Source organism: Rattus norvegicus, chromosome 10 (assembly GCF_021556685.1).
Source record: "Rattus norvegicus strain SHRSP/BbbUtx chromosome 10, alternate assembly SHRSP_T2T, whole genome shotgun sequence".
Classification (NCBI taxonomy): Eukaryota; Metazoa; Chordata; class Mammalia; order Rodentia; family Muridae; genus Rattus; species Rattus norvegicus.
In genome coordinates this window covers 71462039-71485947 of record NC_141543.1, presented here as the reverse complement: position 1 = coordinate 71485947, position 23909 = coordinate 71462039, and the positions used below count along the sequence as shown (strand labels likewise).

Here is a 23909-nt window from a genome sequence, read left to right as displayed (position 1 = left end):
AGAAGAGGAAGCAGAAAGATTGGAAGAACCAGAGGTCAGGGAGGAGCGGAGCATGTCTCCTAGATAAGAGAGGACTGTGGCACTCGTGAACTTACACAGCCGTGGTCAGCATTCTGACCCGGAGGGAGGAGGACTGTGAACCCCCATCCTAACTGAAGAGCGATTTACAGATTCTGACAGCTTCAGGGGAAGGAGAGACAGTCCTTAAGGGTGTGTTGCCTGGAAGGTTGACCCTATCCAATGGATGGCCCCACACCTATCAGTGTATGGTCAGCACAAATTGAACTCAGTGGAGAATTTTTATAAAAAAGGACCTGAAGCAGAGAAAGGTAGAGAGGTCGGAAGAGGAGTGAGGGTAAAGATGACTAAACTGTTTTATCAAATTTCAAAGAACTAATACAAATATTCTAAATTAGTTTCTCCATGTATGTGCTTATTTTCTATACTGAGGATTGGGCATACGGCCTTACATATGCTAAGCAAGCGTTCTCCCACCAAACTACATTCCCAGGCTTGCATTTGTTTGTTTGTTTGTGATTTTATTTTGAGACAGGGTCTACCAGGCCCTTCTGAAGATCAATATTTTTTTAAAAAAAAATCTTTGTCTATAAATAGAGGATAGGGCGATCGTTCAATATTACTACAGTGGACCCCTGGATTTAACAGTCTAAGTAATCATCTTTGTAGCCCATATGAGGTTTTTTTTAATTTATTTATTTATTATATATAAGTACACTGTAGCTTTCTTCAGACACACCTGAAGAGGGCATCAGATCCCATTACAGATGGTTGTGAGCCACCATGTGGTTGCTGGGAATTGAACTCAGGACCTCTGGAAGAGCAGTCAGTGCTCTTAACCACTGAGCCATCTCTCCAGCCCTCATATGAATTTTTAAAGCTGGGCACAGCAGCTAGAGCATCTGTAGTCTGCTGCTCTATGCACTGGAGGAGGGGGACTGTTACAGGTCTGAGCTTGGCTACACTACAGAGTGAGACTATTTCATGCTCACCCACCCACCCATCCTCAAAACACTAAATCCCCAAAGTCCCCAAATCACAGTTCCATCCAGATCCAGAGCTAAGACTGAAAGCGAAGAACAGCCAGGAGAGCGCACTGGTGCGCAGGTTTATTTCCCATCTTAATGTTGGTGTCAGAATCTCCCATCTGTATGCTTGAGGATCTATGAATGTTACTACATGTTACATACAACACACACGCAAATTGTATTCTAACTTGTACTTCAGGTTTAGAATATACCAAACGTACAAAATACATTCTGGCATTTTCAGACATGTGCTTGGATGATATTCATTTGCCTCTCTCCTCTCCTGCCTTCCCCTCTCCCTCCCACCACTCCCCTTTGTTTCCTGACTGGTCCCCCCACAATTTTCATATCATACATATCTAGATTCCACATATGGGAGAGATCTAGGGTTCTATATATAAGAGAAAAATGCAATCTTTGCCTTCTTTAATCTGCCTTGCTTAACATAATCATCTCCAGGCCTGATCACTTTTCTGAAAGAGACATAACAAGCAAAATTCCACTGAGTAGATCTGCCACCTTTTAGCCCATCTGTCTGCTGATGGGGATCTAGGCTGGCTCCACAGCTTGGCTGCTGTGGACAGTGCCACGGTGAACCTGGCTGTGCAGGTATCTGCCATGTCTCTCTCCTTCAGGTATGCGCCTGGAGTACTGTTGCTGAATTATTTGGTAGTTCTCTTTTGTTCTTTTGGGAAATCTCCATTTTGATTTCTATAATAGCAATACATTTACATTCCTACCAGCAGTTAAATGCCTAACTTTTTTTAATGAGTCTATGCACATATGTATGCAGTACCCTTGCAGGCCAGAAGGAGGCATTGGGTCCTCTGGGGCTGGAGTTGCAGAGAGTTCTGAGCCACCATGGCCCTCTAGAAGAGCAGCCAGTACTCCTACCTGACGAGCCACCTCTGCAGCCCCTATACCTCAATTTCTAAAAATCCTGTTAAGGGTGTATAGAAGTGGGGTTATGTTTCTAATTTCCAATCCATTATTTCTTTTACCTGCTATTTATAAAAATAAGATATAGGTGGCATATGTTTATAGGTTAAAAATACAGACTAATACATTACAGACTAAAAGAATGGCTCAGAGGTTAAGAATGCATACTGCTCTTCCAGAGGACCCAAATTTCTGTTCCCAGTACCCCCATAATATACTTCACACCTACCTGTAACTCCAGCTCCAAGAGGTTCTCTTCTGACCTCCAAAGGCACCTATGTGTATGTGTTATGGATACATACACACATACATGAACTCCTTTTGGTTTAGTTATATTAAAAGATCCAGGTAGAGTTCTCCACAGTCAACCAGATCTGAGGCCTTTCATACTCTAATTCCAAGGAAGGCAGATGTGTTTTCTCCTCTGTCTACAGCACTTTATTGCCAAAGACTACCAAGTAGTTAGGAAAAGCTATACCAATAAGAAGGACGAGCTAGTAATAAATACTTGCTGTAGAAAGGGTGTCATTTGTACACATGAGGAATCATGAAATAAAAATGACGCATATCTACAATTGTATGCTTGCTTGCCTTAAAGAATTGAAAGCTATCCAGTCAGAGCTCAAGGAATGCCCCTCTAGTTAGACAAGCATAGGCCATGCAGATAGCAGAAAGATGTGGCCTCCTCATCAACTGAGTTTTACTGATGCTTTCCTAATGCAAGCCAACCTTTCAGTTGTGGATTCAACTTGATTATTTGGGTTTTTCCATTTATACTCATGATATTCACATCGGATTGTTGGGGTTCAGGGGCACTCATATAAGACCATAAGAGAGAGCATGAAACATCAAATCTTGCTATCAGAATTAAATAATTAAATAATCAGGATGGCTTCCACATTTTTCCACGTGATAGAACTTTCCAAGTCCTGTAAGAATCATCATCCCGTCCTGAGAGCGCCTGTGATCCCAGCATTTGGAGGCGCTGAGGCACAAGAATAAAGTAGAGCCCCGTGCCGCTGGCCCGAGAGCTGGCAGCACAGGAGGTTGAGCCCCAGGAAACTGCATGGACATCTGAGATCGCGCAAGGCTGAAGTGGGTTTCACAGACAGATCCCTCCCAACCCACAGCCTTCCTACTCACCAGGTGGCCTCCCAGAACAGGAGACTTTCTCTCCTGTTCTTTGTCTGCCTCCAGACAGGAGGACCTAATCTTTCCCTGTGTCGTGGAGCAAGCTCAGTGCTTCAGTCTCTCTCTTGAGAACCAGGACTCGACACACAGTAATACCTAAACACACAGAGAAGGAACGAATTCCCACTTGCAGAGGTGCAGCTCTCCTCAGAGAAAAATAGGGAAGGAGGCGGGGGTGGGGGGAGCTCTGATGGGGAAGGGAGGGCATTCTGGGAAGTGGTCCTCTGTGTGAGCACAAGGGGGGGCCCCCAGCAGCATGCTGCCTCAGCTGCTCTTGCCAGCCCCTGTACTCGCAGGGCCTGGAAATCGCTGGCGGTTACTGCTGCTCCAGTTCTCATTTTATTAGGTTTTAATCAAGCTTTCCTGTGAAGTGCTACACAAATTCAATTTTGGATCTCACAAATAAAGTAATCAAATGAGAGTGAGGCATCATAGGCATAAAATATTTTTCAAGGGGCTGGGGATTTAGCTCAGTGGTAGAGCGCTTACCTAGGAAGCGCAAGGCCCTGGGTTCGATCCCCAGCTCCGAAAAAAAGAACCAAAAAAAAAAAAAAAAAAAAATATTTTTCAAATGAAAATGATATTTTTAACTTAATCATACAAAAATCATCTGGATGCAGTATGTCTAAGTGGCAGAGAAATTGCTATACTGCCTTACCCCTAGCCTCAGACAGCCATTTGTACTGGAGTTAGTGAAGGACTTCCAGTTATTTAACTGTTTGCCCTGCTCTCCATCAAACACTGACCTGACATTTGTTAAAATGCCCCACCACCAGGGCATGGTGGAATGGCTCCGTGGGTAAAGGAACTGGCCACCAAGCCAACGGCCTAAGCTCTATCCCTGACATGCACACGGTGGAAGGAGAGATCCAACCCCCACCCGTTGACTTCTGACCTCCACACATAAACTGTGTGGCCGTGGGTGCCCACACACACACTAAATAAGCAAATAAAATCTACCTGAGAGCTCACCTCATATGAATACATTTTCATGAAGTACAATTTGTGAATCTTACATTCACTTATGTGTGGTATTTGGAAAAGCTTCGTGTGATATGACTGAGGGTATAGCCCCGTGGTAGAGTACTTGCTAGCAGGCTGAGGACTCTGAGATGGATCCCAGCACTTAAAGAAAGGAGGGAAGGAGGGAGGGAGGGAGGGAGGAAGGAAGAAAGAAAGGAAGGAGAAAAGCAAAGCAAAAAGAAAGAATTTAAACTGGGTATGATAGGGAAAAATACCTGCAAGTGTGAGTCAGTTCGTAGCCTGATTTCGGGTCTCTGGGTCAACACATCACCTGAGCACCTTGAACGCTGCTTTCCTCCTCTGTAAACCGGAGGATTCTCCCTAGCCTTCCAGATCTACGACTGAAGAGCCTTCTGTGCCTCGATATCCTCCAGCATCTGCTGCACTGACTCCCCTGACAGTGAGGTTTCTTTCTTTGCTAGATCCAGCCCTGGTGCCAGCACACACACTGTCACAGCTGCCGGGTCCCTGCTAGCTGCTCACTCACTGATGGCACCAGTGGCAGTGAGGGGTGGCACATCAGCATTGCCTGCAGTGGGAAATGCTGTGAGTCTTAAGACATTGTAGTAAACACTACAGTGGTCAGGGCACAAAGTGACTCCATCATGCTAGAAAACTTAGAAGTGAAGTCGTGTGTGTGACCACTGGAGACTGACTGCTTGCACTGAACACAACGCCTTTGATGTTTACGCTTGATATAGAATCATCTGCACCATCAGTTTGTTCTTCCTCAATGCTCAGCATTGTTTATAGACGTGTCTTGGTTTGTTTATCCATTCACCTATTAATAGGCATTTGATTACATTTGTTGGAGTCATTATAGGGCTACTACAAGCAATCCTGTATGTAATTTTTGTATTAACAAAGGTTTGAGGTTTTGTGGCGGTGTGGGTATGTGTCTGTCTGTCTGTCTGTCTGTGTCTATGTGTGTGTTCTGATTTTTCTCAGGCAGGTTTGTGGTCTATATCTCATTATGAGTTTTATTTGTATCTTCTAAAAAAGTTAAACACCTCTCCATGTTCACTTGTTGTTCATATGCTTTCTTTGATGCAGTAATTTTTTTGGGGGGGTGCAGTAATTTTTTTTTTATTCTTTTTTTCAGAGCTGGGGACCGAACCCAGGGCGTTGCGCTTGCTAGGCAAGCGCTCTACCACTGAGCTAAATCCCCAACCCCGGTGCAGTAATTTCTTATCATTAGTTTTCTTCTAGAAGTCTAATAGTTAGCATTCTATGTTTAGACCTCTGGTCCCTCTTGAATTGAGTTGGGAGGGCTGAGACTTGAATGAACACTTGTTTCTGTTGAAATATAGATGCCCAAATATCCCAGGTTGTCCAGATTGTCTGTTCTCTGCTGAGTCACCTTTGCACCTTTGTGGGCGAGGCACTGGTCATAGTTGTGTGACTGTATTTCTGATCTTAGTTTTCACCTCTTCACAGATTATGTTGTCCTGGTGACTTCTGCTCTGTAGTTACCATTAAAGTCAGCGACATAGTCTTCCAACCTTGCTTTTCTTTTTCAAAATTGCTGTGCCTGCTTTCGCTCCCTCGCCTTTCCACATGCACTGCAGGGTCAGCTTTTTGATGTTTAACCAAACATTTTGTCCGACATTTATTACATCTGTAAATCAGTTTATAGAAAATTGGGATCTAAACAGTACTAAATTTTCCAGTCCCTAATTGCATTTTCTTTTCATTTTTTAGGGTCTTTTTTCATCTGTATTGTAATTTGACTTTATCAGTATTTAGTAGTTTGCAATATGTAGGTCCTAACAAACACTTTTTTAGATTTCTAAATATTTTAGCTTTTAAAAAGTCATTGTAGGGCCAGGTATTTTATTTTTGTTTTGTTTTATTTTTGCTTCATTGTGTATTTTTCAGATATGTTATTAAGTTCAGTTTGCTGATGGTTTTATGTCCTAGTTCATAGAGAACATCAGTTTATTATTTTCTTATGCTATCTATTATTGTGTGTCAGAACGATGATTCTTAAAATGAGTTAGATGTGTTCCCTTCTATTTTTTCGAAGAGATATGGAGAATTGATGGTATTTCTTTAGATGTATGGGATAGTTCACCAATGAAATCATCTGGGCCTAGGATTTTTCTGGAAATATTTAGGAGATTTAATCTCTTCAATAGATACAGACCAGTCAGACTATTTGGAGAAGAGAGGGGGATTCAGTGCTTTCAAGGAATTGTTTGGTTTGAGTTGCTGAGTACTCTGGACCCAGAGATGGTCAAATAATCCCTTTTTATATTGACGTCATTGTGGTCTGTGCTGATAGACCCCCTTATGTTCCTAACCCTGGCAATAATGTCTCTCCACCTTTGTCTCTTAAGCTAGAAGCTTGCCAGTTTTATTCATCTTCTGAAAGAATCGTCATCTTGTTACCTTGATTTCCAATCACATTATTTCTTACCTTTATTGTTTTTTGTTTTTGTCTCCTTATTCCATGAAACTTGATAAAGGCGAACGTCCTCAGCATGTTGCCATAGCCGGATTTAACCCGTCCTTCCAGGGATAGCTAACGCCCTGTGTGCCCCTCTTTGCAGTTGACTGGCCTGAGTGTGTCCAATGGAAAGGACCAGCTTGTAGTGTTCCACACAAAAGACAACAAAGACCTCATCGTCTGCCTCTTCAGCAAACAGCCGACCCATGAGAGCCGGATTGGAGAACTTGTTGGAGTCCTGGTGAATCATTTCAAGAGGTAAAATTTTATTTTTGTAGCTAAAAGACAAGTTTTAAATACACGAAATGTTTGATCACACTTACCACTGAACTTGGCTCATGCCAATGTGAATATACTGTTGTTTTCCTCCACAAGGACAAACTAAAGCATCTTTTTCACAGAAGGTAAAATTAGCATCCAGACTTATTTCAAGACTAGGATACTTTTCCAGTATCTAGCTTTGTCAACAATGAGAGATTTCCCTTGTGGTTATTTCATTGCTGCCAATCCAAATGTAATGTAATTCAATCCAAACAATGGAAGAAATTACTTTATATTCTTATGGCCACCATTGCACATTTATCCCAAATATGATCAGTTAGTGTGTCTGCCATGGCTATAAACCAGTTAGAAGGCAGACTTAAGATAGCATGAGGGTTCATAGAGGTTGAGGAAATTCCCAGGACAGGGGGAAATTGTTATAGAGTCAGTCAGGACAGAAAACAGCATATTCTGAGAAAGTCATTTTAAAGCAGGATGGCATCTGGGGGAAAGGGCACGGGAAGTTGGAACAATCATATAGGCTGGAGAGATGGCTCAGCAGTGAAGCGCACTGGCTACTCTTCCAGAGGACACAGGTTCAGTTCTCAGTCCCCAGAGGCTTACAACCATTCGTAACTCCAATTCCAGGAGATCTGACACCTTCTGGCCTGTGTGGGCAATACACACTTTTATAGTGCAAAGACATACAATGCAGGCAAAACACTCATCACATACACATAAAAATAATAAAATTAAAATTATAGATATGGACCACAGGACACTTCCCCTCCCCCAGTGGTAGGAACGAGTCAGTAAATACTTTTAAACAGAGAAGTCGTTTATCAAGTTATTTGTTGAAATGTTGGAGATGAAGTTTTCTTTGCTGTAAGTGGTCATGGAGTATTGGGGCGGTGTCCCCTCCTGAGTTTATGTTCTCATCATGGTGTGCTTTCCCCCCAACCCCGCCCCACCCCATCTTGATGTGAAAATGAACAAGGTCATGCTATGAAATCAATGGTGGCAAATGGTACAGGTGGCAGTTCCTTTTCTTCCTGAAAGACATTTCCATGTTCTTAGAAATGCTCAGAGCTCCCTGCTGGTGTTATACCCATGTCCACAGAGTCTACTGTCATTATTTTGCTGATAAATGTATATGGTATAATGTAAACAGTCTTGGTTTGTTTTCTATTCTAAATCAAAATGAATCTTTATATATTTATATGTCTTATAAATTATGCTTAGTGGTCACCTGGTAGGCTTTATGATGGTTCATCCATATTGTCTGCTTGACTGGACTGAGGGATTGATCCCCAAGACTTCAGTAAAGCCCTCTGCTGAGTGTCTGTGGGAGCATTCCCAGAGACAGTTATCGTGTGTGGCAGTAGCTGAGAAGGAAGGGCCTGGCCCTTCCTTGTGTTGGTGGCACCAGGCTGGGGTCCCAGATTGATTTCTTGCATCTGCCCAACATCTGTAAAGCTAAGCCTTCAAAGGGTTCGGAATGAAAGGTTGTGATGGAGGCGTCTGCAGTAAATATCCCTAACTCGAATGAGCAAGCATGTCTTCCTGTAAATATTTAGCCATGCCAGGGTATGGACAATAGAATGAACATAGCTTGTTGTCGGAGTTGAGACTTGTACTATTGAGTACAGTTGTCTTGCCTGAGGGATTGAAGTGTCCCTGTCTCCGTCTTAGTTCTTGTTTAGTAAATCCCAGCTGGCAGTAAAGGTCTCTTCCCCCCCCCCCAGCCCTGCCAGGAGGGCCCTGGAACCCAGCTGTGGCTCTCCTGCAGTGTGCAGATTGTTCCGAGGTGTAGGCCTCCTACTTCTAACTGTCTCTGAGTTAATCAAGGGACAGGGATTGGGTTCTTTACAACTCTTTATCTTTAGATTTTCCCTAAGCACATTCTGAGACGTTTTAAAGTCAGAAGTCGGAGGGAACATGGTTCGAAACTGCACGGCAGTCAGCCCATAGGGCAGTGAGGCTGTATGTACCCTGAGAACACAGGAGGCAAGTCCGCTTGGAAGCTCAGCTCTACCTGTGTACTCACCAGACTGCAGGAGAGAAAAGTACTTCCGATAGAAGACAAAACTACGGTTTCATAAGATGCTGTACCTCCCACTATCGGGTAACACCCAAAATGAGTAAGCGCAGGGCTGGGAAAAGGGAAGAAACAAAAGCAGACTGATAGCTGCAGATCAGAGCTGAACAGAAGTGGTCACAGGGCCACCATACAGCAGGCCTGTGACCTACAAGTCATACAGAGCCCAGTGACAAAGAACACATACTGCTGAGGGAAGGGTGGGGAAGGGTAACCCTGTGCAGAAGACTGGCGGGAGGCCCCAACCCAATAGAAATCACAGAACCATTTAGCTGGGTGTCCCCAAGGGCTACCCTTCAGCAACAACCAGGAAACAGCCAGGGAAAATTGGCAAAGGCAGATAGAGGGGGAGGTGAGGAATAAGCCTTGTATATGGATAAGAAGCAGGAAAGGCTAGGCATGGTGGCACATCCCTGTCAGCACTCACCACACACAGACGGAGGATCAAGAGAGCAGGCATAATGTCACACACCTTTAATCCCAGCACCCAGGAGGCAGAGACAGGCAGACTTCTATGATTCAAGGCCAGCCTACTGAATGTGGTGAGTTCCTGACCAATCAGAGACAAAAAGACCCTGTCTCAAGGGGGAAAAAAAAAGAAGAAACAATAAAAAGAGAGAGAGAACCAAGGTGGGGTGGCCGGGACTAGACCTCTACACCCCTATTTCTGTGCTTAAACAACAACAGAAATAAACAATACAGGAAAAAAAATGTTTTACATGAGGCAAAGTCAGGTAGTTCCTGCTATAGGTGGGCAGAGCCATGGTGCACACAGGGGACCCAGGTAGAGTATTCTCCTGAGGCTATGGGCCCATGGGGCAGCCTGAGGACGCTAGGCCAGCAAGTCTGAAGACGAAAGCACCAGAGATGAGATGCACACGGACCTCTAGAGATCTCATAAGACCCCCTAAGCACTCCCAAAGAGCTAATGAGTATGTGATGAGGGAAACCGCACAGCTAGGGAATGGCACCCAGGAGACGGGGACAAGGTTCTATCAAGGCAAACTGGGCACCCCCCACAGTCACAGAAATTTGTGTCAGAACTCAGAGATCTTGCCTCAGGAAGAGACATAAACATTGGCCCTAGGAACAGTGCTTCTCTAGCAGATACTGTCCAGTAAGTCTTCAAAGCTAAGCCCACCTGCTTCCATAGACAATATCCTGGGGCAGATCTCATGACTATTTATAAGAACACAAAAATTTCACATCCAGTGAGATAGAATTCATGTCTGACATTCCAAAGATTACCAAAGATACAAATGCCAAGAATATACAACCCACCACTTCAAACATTTATGAGTTAACTTGAGAGAGAAGGCATAAGAACAAGGCCCAAGTCAATTCAGTAAATTGATCTCCATCACCGTCTTCTTGGGGAGCTTAAGCCATTCAGTTCCTGGCACGTCCATGGGAGTCCCACACCAACCACAGTTCAGGGGATAAGACTTTCTTTCACCTCCTGCAGTGCCCACTCACCCTGCCCCCTCCCTCAAACATGCGCCACCTGTGTTTCGTGTGTCCTAAAGCATCTGGGTCAGTGGGCTCACATGGGTTAAGCACAAGCTTTCCCCTGCCCAGAAGATAGTCTTTAATAAAGTGTTTTCCAAAAGGTCACACTCAGATTACTCAGGGCTAAGGATGGAGTGCAGTAGTGAGGCAAATACCCAGTAAGCACAGGGCCTCAGTCTCAATTCCCAATATTCAAACATGCACAAAAAGAAAATTGTTTAATAGACAGCCAGTACAGCTCAGGGATAAACCATTCAAACAGATGCTACCCAGAAACATCTGACAGAAGCATGCCGGCTAGTCCAGCTAGAGTCCACAGATGAGAAATCTCTAAAGTCAAGTGTATTTGGGATATGCCAGCGAAGCCATGAGGTTTGCCTCCTGCAGGACTTCTCAGTGCCTTTATTTTCACATAAAAACCAGTAGAACAACAGGAGTACCCTACTGGCACAAAGCCATTTCTAAAGTAGGAGGATGAGGCACGGTCGGAATGGTGTGTGTGGCTAGCCACCATGTGTGTAGACACAGATATCTCCTCATAGAGACAAACTCTGCATCTGTGTTACAATCCACACGGGAAGCTGGACATGGTGGACATGCCTATTATCCCAGCATGTGGGGCACCCCCCTCCTCTTCCTAAATCTGCATTATAGTATAGACACCTTTTGTTGCGCCGTCCTTACTGGGGTGATATGCTCTGTATATCTTGAAGCACCAACTGTACAGCTACAGGTATAAGTAGACACACATGTAACTATACCAAAAGCTGTGCAGGAAATAGGCAACTGCCTCTGGAGAAGGAACACCTCGGCCCTGGGAGAGCGACAGCACTGAGGCGGCTGACTGCCATCCTTCTGTAGTGAATATGCTACCACACTTCCTCAGTTACTAGGTAGCAGCCTGTTTTTAGTGTTTCATAAATGGCTCTGAATTCCTTCGTCTGCTCCTTTTCCTGATTAGAAAGTTAGAACAAAAGAACCTTAAGCAAAGGATGTGTTATGACATTTCTGTATCATGATCCTCCTGGTGTTACTGCTGTTCCCAGTCTCCCACGACACAGGGACGCAGGGAAGCTGCCTTTCTGAGGCTGAGGAGGCAAGGTCAGCCACAGCAGTCTGCTCACAGGCATCAGATACGATGAACCTGCCTCTTAGTGTGGGTTTCACTCAGCAGTGACTACCTGCCGGTAGTCAGGATTCTGCTCATCAGTAAACAGATGGTGTCTTGTTGGCCCTTCCTAACGAAGAAGTCACCAAAAACTGCAATATTAAGCTGTCAAAGGACCCATCTGCCCTAAGCAGCTGTCCAGGCATTTGCCTGTCTGGATGCTGGAAACCCCAGTCTCAGGCATGGAAATTTCCTTTTTCCTGTTCTGTGTCTACAGTGAAAGCAGAAGTTAGTGCCTCTGCTGCCTTGCTTCTCAAAAGCCACATCAGTGAAGGGGCACCGTTGCTGAATCAATCTCTCTCTCTCTCTCTCTCTCTCTCTCTCTCTCTCTCTCTCTCTAACTCTCCATCAAAACTATAAGTAGACTGTCACTTCCCAGGTAGGACAGGTGAGTGGCCAGGAGAAAAGTACCTTCTGACTATGGTGGAGGAAACAGAAGAATGTCACATCCCAGGGCCTCAGCTCCTGACCCTCACTCCCTCCCCCACTCCATCCCTGCCCAGCCCCTCCAGCTATTCCCTGTACCTCCCCACTCCTTGGGAAGCATTTGCATGGTCTTTGTTAGGCATTTCTAGACTGCTTCCCCCAAATACCTGGATACTCAGCAATGTAATTTATATTCCAACTAAAAATCTACAAGCAAAATTAACCCACTTAAAAATAACCAGATTGCCAGTCCTTTGTTTCTTCAAGACAGGGCCTCACTACATAGCTCTGTCGTGGAGCTCATTATGTAAACCAAGCTACCCTCAACCTCACAGAGGTCCACCTGCCGCCCAAGTGCTGGGACTCAAGGCATGCGCACTATGCCTAGTGTTTAATTCATTAATTTTGACCGGTGTCAGTGAAGTATACGAGTACTTCCTTCCATCCCCCAGGCCTTGCCATGTAGCCCAAGTTGGTCTCCAATTTACGGTCTTCATCCTGTGTCACCCTCTCGAGTGTTAGGACTACAGGAACATGTCACCATGGTCATCTTGGGCTACTTAGAATTATAATTACTGAAGGAATAGGGTTTAAGAGTGAGTGGTCATGGGTCACATTCCTCTACTGCCAGTAGAGATGCGTATGGAAACTGGGGAGGAGGAGGGGCTGTCCTCAGTGTGTATATAAATTGGAAATTCTACTCACCACTTACCCAGTGACAGAGATGGCCCTCCCTTGTGCTCCTGTTACCCTATTGGCCTTCCCTGGCTGCCTTACAGTTAGCCGCCCTCCCCACACTGCACAGTCTTCTCCCCTGCCCTGCCTGAATTCCCCTCATACACAGGCTTTTACCTGCGTCTGACGAAACATACCTTCCCTGTGTGTCCTTACTGTGCGTACTCTGGCTGGCATACGAGTCCATGGAACAGAGGCTTTGCTTCTGCTCTTCACAACAGTCCTGTGTTTTAAGCCGAGCCTGGCTGGTGGAAGGGCCTCTGTAAATACTAGCTGAAAGCTGTTAAGTAGTTAACTGCCATGAATGAGTGCCAGCTGGCACTCCGTGCCTCTGGCCCTTCCTCACAGACATCCGTACCTTGCCTACCAGAAAATGTTGACAGACAGGAAGAATCCCTTTACAGTGCCCTTCCCTTTGTGAGCACCTCCTTCCCTGTACTGTTCACAGGATAGCTCTAAGTAATGTGATGTATTCAGAGACCAAGTGATTAGGAATTTCAAGATATAAAGTCAGCAACTAAAGTTTATGCGCTGGAAGAGCTGAGGGTATGTGATGTGCTGAGAGCTGCAGCTTCTCGTTCACTCTTCTTTAACAACTAAACAACTAGACATAATTTCAGACTCTCCTTGTCAGTGAGCTGACGAGGAAGCAGGATGTAGATTCCTGCTCACATCAGCAGTTTCTTAATAAGTAAAAGACTAAAAGCTCACTGACGGCTGTGCACATGCGCCCGCTCCCCTGCTGAAGGGCCGAGCTGGGGATTCTAACTACAGACAGGTGGACTGGAAGAGGAGCCCGAAGGCACCACGTGCCCCCTTTCATGTGAGGACCCCAGGGCTGGGGATGTCTCCTTCGCTCTGAAGCCTATAAAGACAGATACTACCAGCAGGAGAGCTATACATAAGAGCTCCAAGAAAAGCCTATTTCACAAAAGGATGATAGCAGGAAACTCACATCCTAGAAACTCTTACGGAGCGGAATGGAAACCCTGGCCAAGAAACAGCTAAAAATGTTCAGGTAGTCAAGTCAAGCCAGAGATTTTAGAGATATTAAGTCGCTGTGAAAGACTGAAAACAGCAGTTGATGAAACAACATAGATTGGAAAAATAATGATAAGGCAGGATATAGAAGAGACGATGCTTTATTCTTTTAACTATGTGGTATGTATGGTGAGAGGGGCCATTTCCACATGTGCTGCAAGTGCGAGAGGAGGCCAGTGTCCCTGGAACAGGAGTTCTAGGTGATCTGAGCCACCTGACATGACACTAGGAACAGACCCTGAGTCCCTGAAAAGGCAGCAAGTGTCTTTAACCTCTGAGCCATCTCTCCGGTCCCGAGAGCAGTGATTTAGAAAATATCAGAGAGGGCTGAGAGCAAAAGCTTACATTCAAATGGCAGTGTGCTTGAAAGGATTCTGGAGCAAAGGTGATTCTGGGTCCTCAGATCCACCTGTGTGTGTTTAATTTTAACCTCTCTGAAATTTAGATTGGACTTATAATTGACAGGTTGCCATAGCTACAACAGACAAGCATATGAAAGAAGATGCACCTTCCAGGAAAGTATCTACTCTGTAAAACCTATTCATTTAAAACTTTTCTATACTCCAAGTATTTTATGTGGAGAGCTAGTGAATAGCTGTGTGTTATCATAAAGGTGCTTTGAATTTAAGAATTAACATTGTATATGTGAGAGTGTGTGTGTGTGTCTGTGTCTGTGTGTGTGTCTGTGTGTGTGTGTGTCTGTGTGTGTATGTATTTGTGGGTATGTATGTGTGAGTGTGTGTGTGTATCTGTGTGTGTGTCTGTCCACAACTAGGAATGTGGAGAGAGGCCCTTACAAAGGACAAAAAAATACGATTGCTTTCCCATCAGCAGAAAATATCTTAATCCCCTGAGCAGCATCCTCAGTGTTTTGAGAGGGAAAAGTTAGGGCTCAAAACTTATATGCCCAAGCAAGCTGTCATTTGTGCTTAGCAATCCAACACCTCAGGAAGTGTATCCCCTCCTGGCATTCACTGGCAGAGGGACAACTATGATTGTCAACACCTGGCACAACCTCCATCTTTCATCTTCTGTTTATCATCTTCACTGCCCCCAAGTGGCTCCTTCCATATGACTGGAAATGTCTGCAAATAATTCTCAGGGTAAGTAAGGGCATAATCTCAGGTCTATTATCCAGGAATCCCAGTTCCCAGTAGCCAAGGCAGTGAGACTGTCACAGTGTGGGTAGGGTGCCTATCCAATGGCAGTCACTGTGACCAGAGAAATGGCTGTTTTTAGCGTATCATAGTCTTCAATACAGAGAGGACTAGTTTTGAGAGAGGATGAGGTATACCCAGGTAGGAGTGCTCGGAGGTGAAGTGAGTAGTGAGTGAAGGAAGAGCAGAAGTGGACTGGAGAGGTGGCTTACTAGATAAAGTGCTGGCTATGCAAGCTTTAGAACCTGGTTTCTGATCCCTCTCAAAGCCAGCTCCTGAGGCATGTGCTACAGATAGAAATGGGCAGATCCCATGTCTTGCTAGCTGGCTAGCAAACTCCAGTCATTGAGAGGTCCCGTCTCAGAAAACGAGGTGGAAAACAGCAGAAGAAAAACCTGACATCAACCTCTAGTGTACACATGGTCCTCTAAAATGTGCAGGTATGGACAAGCATACATGTACACACAGACACACACAAAGTAAAAATGATCCTAGTCAGGAAAGATAAAATGGTATAGCATTTTTTAAAATTGTGAATACGGGAGCTGAAGAGCCGACTCAGAGGTTAAGAGCATTGGCTGCTCTTCCAGAGGGCCTGAGTTCAATTCCCAACAACCACATGATGGCTCACAACCATCTATAATACGATCTGGTGCCCTCTTCTGATCTGTAGATATACATGCAGGCAGAACACTGTATATTATAATAAATAAATCCTTTTAAAAAATTGTAGGGTTGGGGATTTGGCTCAGTGGTAGAGCGCTTGCCTAGCAAGCACAAGGCCCTGGGTTCGGTTCCCAGCTCCAAAAAAAATAAGTAAATAAATAAATAAATAAATAAATAAAAATAAATAAATAAAAAATTGTAAATACAGGGGGCTGGAGAGATGGCTCAGAGGTTAAGAGCACTGCTTGCTCTTCCAGAGGTCCTGAGTTCAAATCCCAGCAACCACATGGTGGCTCACAACCATCTGTAATGGTATCTGATGCCCTCTTCTGGTGTATCTGAAGACAGCTACGGTGTACTTATATATAATAAATAAATAAATCTTTGAAAAAAATTGTAAATACATTAACGCTATATGAAAGTTCATTAAGACTTTATGTGGTTAAGTAGACTCTGGTATTTCCGTGCAATTAAACAGCGTGCATCCATTATGAGAAAGCAGTGGTGAGCTTCCTTGTGTCAGGGGCTCCCTAGAGTCCTCTGCATTGACATTGTTGAAAGTATTTGCTCAACAGGCAAGGTGCAGGGCCCAACCAAGGCTGCTAACACAGGAATCCAATCTCTACACTTAACAAAGTTTATGAGGTAGTGGCTTCATAGCTGATAGGAAGGAATCAGGCTAAGCACATCAGATTTTAATATGGCTGACTTGCTAAAGCCACTGAGACAACAAAAATGGTTGTTTGGGGGTTTGTTTTTGTTGTCTTGTTTTGTTGGGTTGGGTTGGGTTGGATTAGTTTGGTTTGGTCTGGTCTGATTTGGTCTGGTCTGGTCTGGTTTCGTTTCGTTTCGTTTTGTTTCGTTTTGAGACAGGATCTTTCTGTGTAGTCCTAGCTATGCTAGAACTTGGTGTGTAAACCAGGCTACCCTCAAACTCACAGAGATCCTCCTGCCTCTGCGTCCTGAAAGCTGAGATTAAAGGTGTATGCCACCATGCACAGGCAAAAGCAGATTTTTTTAAAATAAAACCACTTAATCCTCAGATTTTAAAAGTTAATTTCAAATAAAGTTCAAAGGAAATATCTTCTAACCTGCTATAAAGAACAGCCAGAATAAGGGGAGAGTTTGGAGGGAAAGGGGATAGAGGGTAAGAGAGATTAGAGATGCTACTAGGCAGAGGAATCATACGAGCCCACCCTGTCAGTAACATCTGTTTGTCACAAAATCTCAGGGCCCACCCAAGGACCAGAAGGAGGTGTCAGTGCTCATAAGCAGTGGTTTTTACTACTCTAAGAAGTTTGCAGTGGGGCCCCACCTGCCCCTTCCCAGATCGGAAACCCCATGTACAAATAGCAGGCTTCCACATAACAAACTCAAGCTATTTATACATACGCTCAGAGCCATCTGTGGTAACGAGCACAGAGAGAACTTCTAAAGGTTTTCTGTGTGACTAAGCCAGGGCCCAAATCAAACAGTAGCGAGTGCTGTCTCCTGTGAACACTGCACTTCTCTCCCTCTGCACTGGGCCTGTGGACCCTGAGCCTGCCGCTTCTGAAATAGAGCTCCCTCTAGGGGGCAGGTACACAGGCTTCCTCCTTTGTACCTGCCTTTCTGACGGAGGGTTTCTAAGGGCATTTTTGTGCAGATCAAAGCTATTTGTTTGCTTTGTGACGTGTCCAGCATTGTGGAGAGAATAAATCCTAGAGCGCGTCTTTTCAGCCTCTCCACAGGTAGATAATGTACATTTAGAACAGTCATATTAGCTTTTGAAAGGCCAGAGCACTGAACTTTTCCATGTAGGTCAAAATGGAGCTACTGAGGTATTCCTAAATTCACCCCGATAATTAGCGGATAACACCCTGGCTTGTGCTGTTTGGTTTTCTTCTAACATGAATGTCAGCTATAACCCTAATGGGATTTTAAAAAGCTTCCCTTAATGTGTTTATTTCTGGTCCTGTGAGCTTATATAACCATAACACACTTAGCCTAGTGGTTTATCTGCAGCAAACACTGTTCCATTTCATGCCATCACTCAGCAAGCACTCAGAGAACACAAACTAGACACTGGGTTGTGAGTGTAGGGGGCATAAAGACGATCTACTCAAGTCTGAAGACTTTAGACTCATCATTCAACAGATTGAAACTTTGATGAGTTTGCCATTTGGCAAATTTCTTTTTATTTCTGTCATCTAGATCCAAGAAAATCCTAAGGTAATAAGTCTTGGGAAGATAATAACAAAAACGAAGAAGCGATGTTGCTTGTTTATAGAACAGGCATGAGAAGACATCACCTCAGAGCCCATGTCATATAAAGGTATCATCTTACTCACTAAGACTGAGCTAAACATAAGCACTAAGAGGCATGTAAACCCAGCTAGGAAATCAAGGGCAGCTGGTTGCTTTATTAGCTCAGACATCCAGGACAGGTAACTCACATCTGGAGAACACAGAGCGGGCAGGGGGGGTGGGGGGACATGTCCAACTGGACCTCCACCTTCCAAAACTGACCAGCAATTGGAAAGAAACAGGCCCAGATAATGGCAGCTGAAGATGTCCCCGTTTTGCTAGTGTGAACAAAGATTCCAAAATGAAAAGTAGATCAACTGGATGTGGTAGCACATACTTATGATCCTGGCACTTAAAAGGCTGAGGCGGGGGATCATGAGCAGGGTCAGGCTGTATTACATTAACAAGGTCTAGGCCATCCTGAGTTATGCAGTAAGACTCTGTCTCTAGAGTGGGGTGTGCATATCAGTGAGAGAACACTTGCCCGGCATGCCCAAAGCCCTGTGTTTCAACTCCGAGTTCCATTTTTTTTTAAATACATTGTTGAACCTAATATATATTTTCCACAGATTTCTAAAATAGCCATAAGGAGTTTAAGAGGGAGAAAAGCTATAAAAGTCAGCATAGTGTGGTGATAATTAATTGGGAAAGGCCCATCTGACAGTCTCCAGAAACTTGAATAAAGTCCTACTCACTAAATTTGCCAAGAACACAACCCCAGAAGAATGGCTTCCATTGTGGATGACAGAATCAGGATTCAGAATGTCTTGTCAGGCTAGAATCATTTGGGGGGGAAAAAAAAACTACTGCAAGGTAAATGTGAAGTTCTGCCTTTTGGCACAGCATGTCATGTGCACGTGTGAAATAGGAGATCCCCGGGCCATGTGTGTCCCTAAGACTCCATGCCTGTGGTTCTGAGTGACGCACGGCTTTGGATACAGATAGAAAACCACTAGAGACAAGAGCATAAGAGGACTCCTCGAGATGAACTTTCCTCACTGACTTCTCACAGGCTATGGTACAGACATGGTTGGAACAGTGATGCAGGCTCAGTTGTCCCCAGGTGCCGTGCACTCTTAGCCTCATCCTCTGAAGCTCCAGGCCTCAGGTCCCAGGCTTTTCTATGAGAGATAACCAGGATTCTTTGCTTCAGTTTCTCTTGGACACGTTATTATTCCAAATTCCCCTTGTATAGTGTCTGAAACCAAAAGAATTGACAAGAAAAACACTTTTTGCATTTGATTATTTAAATGTATGTATTTTATGTGTATTGTGCTTACTTGCCTGCATTTATTTCCATGTGCCTTGTATATTCCTAGTACCCTCAGAGGTTAGAAGAGGACATCAGATCCCCTGGAACTTGAATTATAGGCGTTGTTATCATCCATGTGGGTGCTGGGAACCCAACATAGGTCCTCTTGAACAGCAGCCAGTGCTCCTGACCACTAAGCCATCTCTCCAGCCCTGCATTTAATAGTCCTTATTTTGAGTCTTCTTTTAAACTTAGGTCCAAAAAAAGGAATGTTAATTTCTCTGTAATTGTCATGCATTTTGTAATCATAGGAAAATTATTCAAATGTTATGAGATTATTTTAGATCTAATCATTTCTTCCAAAAACAAAGCAACTAATTAATCAGGAAATTCACAAATTTTCTTAGTGAAAAAAAATCAGCCTGATTCATGGTAAGACAGAATCGCTGGACTTAAAGTACCCAAGTATAAAACAGGACAGTCCAAAAAGGGAGAGGGGCCAGTACCCAGCACTCTAAGACCCTGTCTCAAAAAAAAAAAAAAAAAAAAAGGAAGTTGGGCTGCAGATGGCTCCTTGGAAAAAGCTGTGCAACTGTGAGGACCAGAATTCAAATACCCAGATCCCTCAGTGAAAGGAGTAGGGGATCAGAAGATGACACGGCAGGTAAAGGCACTCCCAACCAAGTCTGCATCCCATGATGGAATAGACTCCTGCACGCTATCCATAGCTGGGCCACACCCCACATACACACACAAATGAGTAAATATCCAAAAATTTTTGAGATGGATACAGTAGTGCTAATCTCTAATCCCAGTACACCTACAGCCAGGTGGGAGGCAAAGACAGGAGAAAACCTGGAAGCTATTGAACCTGATGTATGTGCGACAGTAAACAAGAGACTTTGTCTAAACGTGGATGACAAGGACCTGCACTGAGGTTGCCTACACCAGCATACACATGAGTATGCACACACACCCTAAATACACACCATGCACACGCAGTAAAAAGAGTAGGAGCCAAAGCAGTGGCCTCAACCTTCCCAACGCTGCAACCCTTTAGCACAGTTCCTCATGTTGTGGCGGCCCCAACCATAAAATTATTTTTATTGTTCATTCATAACCGTAATTTTGCTATTATTGTGAATCATAATATAAATATCTGTGTTTTCTGATAGTCTTAGGCAACCCCTGTGAAGGGTTGTTCAGTGCACCCCCAAAAGGGGTTGAGACCCTGTGTCAAAAAAAGAAAGAAAGAGAAGAATAAAAAGAAAGAAAAAACAAAGCAAACTCCCAATGTCTGATATCCCTGATATCCCAGTAACTGATGTAAATGCTATACTTTGCCAGCAGGTGGGAGGCAGAGGCAGGTGGATCTCTATGAGTTTGAAGCCAGCCTGGTCTACAGAATGAGTTCCAGGACAGCCAGGGCTACACAGAGAAACCTTGTCTTTAAAAACAAAAACAAACAAAACAACTGAAAAACCCCACATAGTTATATTGTATAATATATATCTACTCATTCATCCATCATTTACAGTTAAAACACTCAAATTCCTAGCTCTCTAAAACACATGGTATATTAGTATAATCTGCATCCAGCCTAATAGCATACCCAAGCCTCTTATCCCCACCTCACCCTGGGATGAGACAGAGTGTGGTGGGCATGGCAGGTATTTTGAGAGAGGTGATGGTTTTAAGATTATCTATACATCTCAAAATCATGAAGTTGTATAGTTTAGAACTTTGGAATTTATTATATAGTACCAGTGCTCCAATAAAGCCATAAATAAAAGCTTCTGGGATCTGGAGTGCAGGGAGGAATGTCCAGGTTGGACAGAGCAGTGCATTGTGGTAGAAGAAAACAGCATGACAAAAACAGAGAGGAGTACCCTGGGAATAGTCTGGCTGCTTTCTGAAAGTAGTGAGTCATTCTTGGGGGCAGATCAGAGGTTACATGAAGGAATGTGGCCCAAAACACTAGAGAGACGCCTAGGCCTAACCATGCGGTCAAGGAGCTTCGAGGTAGGTAATGAACTTGAATTCATGCCAGAATGGAAGTCACGAAAGAAAAAAGGCACAGTGAAAGGAAAAACCAAGATAGAATGTAGGCAACACTCAGAGATGACCTGAAAGGGAAGGGACATCTCAAAAGGAGAGTAAGATATATCCGGGGGGGAGGGGGAGGGAGAGGAAAAGGAGAGGGAGGGAAGGGAGGGAGGGAGGGAGGGAGGGAGGGAGGGAGAAGCAATGCTAGCCTATAGAACTGTGGCCCATGCTACTTATTGGATAGGTTAGATGTATTGAATAATTAAATGGTAAAAGGAAGGGAGAGCAGGTATTAGCCCCTTCCTGAGGTCTGTGATGCAAACTCACAAGTGTAATTTTTATATTGTGCAAATTCAAGAAAATCAGCTCTAGGTGTGTGATCTGTAGGCGAGAAGCTGCAAATGAGGTGGGAGAAGTGTTCTAAATGTGGCCAGCTGATGCTAAGTCCCAGATAAAAAAGGTCCCGTGCCAGGTTAGGTGGAGACAGTCATCTGTAGCTGAGTGGCGGAGAATCCTGAGAAGAGGCGGTACCATTTTCAAACCTTATTGTGCATGTGGGGATGCTTGACAGCCACACTTTCTGTGTGACCCTGATTTCGTTGCAAGTTAATGAGCTCTTACAGATTTTTAAAAAGGAAAATCACCGAATACTTTGGGTTTGCAAAGCCAGATCCTGTACATATCATCTTATGTATAGATTCTGCCAACCATGACTTGTCTTTTATAAGGCCAGGTTCTCTAATGGCTACCTCTCTAGGGTCTCTCGGAAGCCTGTTTCTGAAACTTGGAAGTTCCATCTATTGGATTCTTCCTTACACCATACTTTCCAACTCTAAGTAGTAGAAGGTAGACTCCAGGCAACATTGTGTGTGACTGCAGCCCTTGATAAATAGATGCATCACTGTACACAGCAGCCATGTATTCAAAGGAGAGATCCCTGACAGTGGTGGTGCACACTTTTAATCCCAGCACTAGGGCAGAGGCAGGTGGATCTCTGTGAGTTCAAGGCCAGCCTGGTCTACAAAGTGAGTTGCAAGACAGCCAGGGCTACACAGAGAAACCCTATCCCGAAAAACCAAAAGAGAAAGGGAGAGGTGGGGGGAGGAGGGAAGGAGAGAAAAGTACAACTTCAGCAAAAGGAAGGGGCTGAAAATTAATCTGGATGTGTTATTGGATAATAATAACCTATTGCCTCACTGCGAGTCACATAGTCTTTCTAAAAGAGAGGTAGTAGGAGCTCAAAGCCGATATTAAATTAAGAAACTATGGTGGTTGGGCATGGTGACTTATACCTGTAACCCTGGTAATCAGGAAGCTGTGGCAGAAGGACCACAAATTAGAGGCCAGCCTGAGCCACAAAGTTCAAATCTCAAAGAAGAAAATCCAGGGCGACCTCAGCAGCATATTTGGTAAGCCCAGGAAGTATCGCCATATCTAGGCAGCTTTTGAATGTATTAGAGAACTGTCCTTAAAATTATTGCCTTCCTTTTCTAACAGATTACAGTCAGAAAGTCACAGTTGTCCTCAGACAGCCCTGGCAGGTGTCTTCAATGCAAACTCTTAACTGCGCCATCTTTTGTTGCACCTCCTCTGCATAGAGGAGCAAGGTCAGGAGCCCCAGCTGCCTTTAACATGTAGCCATGTGATTGATTTAAACGCTTGCCCTCAGACACCCTGCTTGGTACCTGAGTGGTAAACAGGCCAGGCTGGGCTGCTGGCAAGTGCCAGAGTTCTTTATGGAGACAGATACTTTAACAAGCTTCCCTTTCCTTCCCCAGACTCACCCTTAATCTGCCCAAAGAAGGGCTCATTTTATCACATTACTCACAGGTTCTATTGGTGGAGTCTCTAAAGTGGAGAGTAAAAAGGCAGCACGTGAAGGCTGCTGGTGACTGTCGGTTTCTGACCACCTTGTTTTTGCAAACGCTCACTGTCTTCACATCTCTGACACAAGAGCACTGATTTATGGCAAACTGAGATAAAAAGGTACTGCTGGCGATATCAGAGTAGGGACCTACTCTTGCTGGATCCTGTTTTCTTCCCCATTACTATGGGGATGCTAACACCATGAACAGATCTTGGGAATTCTAGAGACTGCATGATGAATTTATTCCTAATCCCCTCAACCTAACAGTCATTTCTCTGAAGGGTAAGATTTAGGCAAACTCCAAAGGAGAAACAGGAATCCTAAGGAAAACAATCAGGAGAAGCTGATCCCACCAGAACTGACTAGCAAAGACCTTGGGGTTTACCATGAATCAGAAAGAGGGAGCTCAATTATCAGACAGCTCCCCATGCCACTGATTATTATAGCAAGGCTGGTTTTCATTAGGTCATCCCTGGAGTACTCCTTTCCTTGTATGCAATGTCCCACATGTACACTTTGTGGTTAACTTACTTGAACAAAGTCTACTATAAATGAATGGACTTGTGACAAAACATTCTTAATTTCTGTAGCCCTCATTGATAGCCTTCAGCAGTGACATGAAAGGATACACGTAGGTCTGGAGATACACCTCCGATGACAGGATGACAATCTAACATTTAAAGCCCTAGGTTCCGTCCCTAGTACCACACAAACCTGGTATGGTAAAGCATGCCTGGGATCCTAGAGTT

General features: G+C 44.3%; 1 protein-coding gene across 2 annotated transcripts in view; it reads left to right on the top strand.

Moving 5' to 3' along the window:
- Nucleotides 1-23909, top strand: part of Myo1d (myosin ID) — a 276692-nt gene that overhangs the window by 199284 nt on the left and 53499 nt on the right. For both annotated transcript variants that reach the window (XM_087569948.1, NM_012983.2), the window contains 1 exon segment: nt 6752-6906. In XM_087569948.1, coding sequence (XP_087426074.1) covers nt 6752-6906 — 155 coding nt within the window.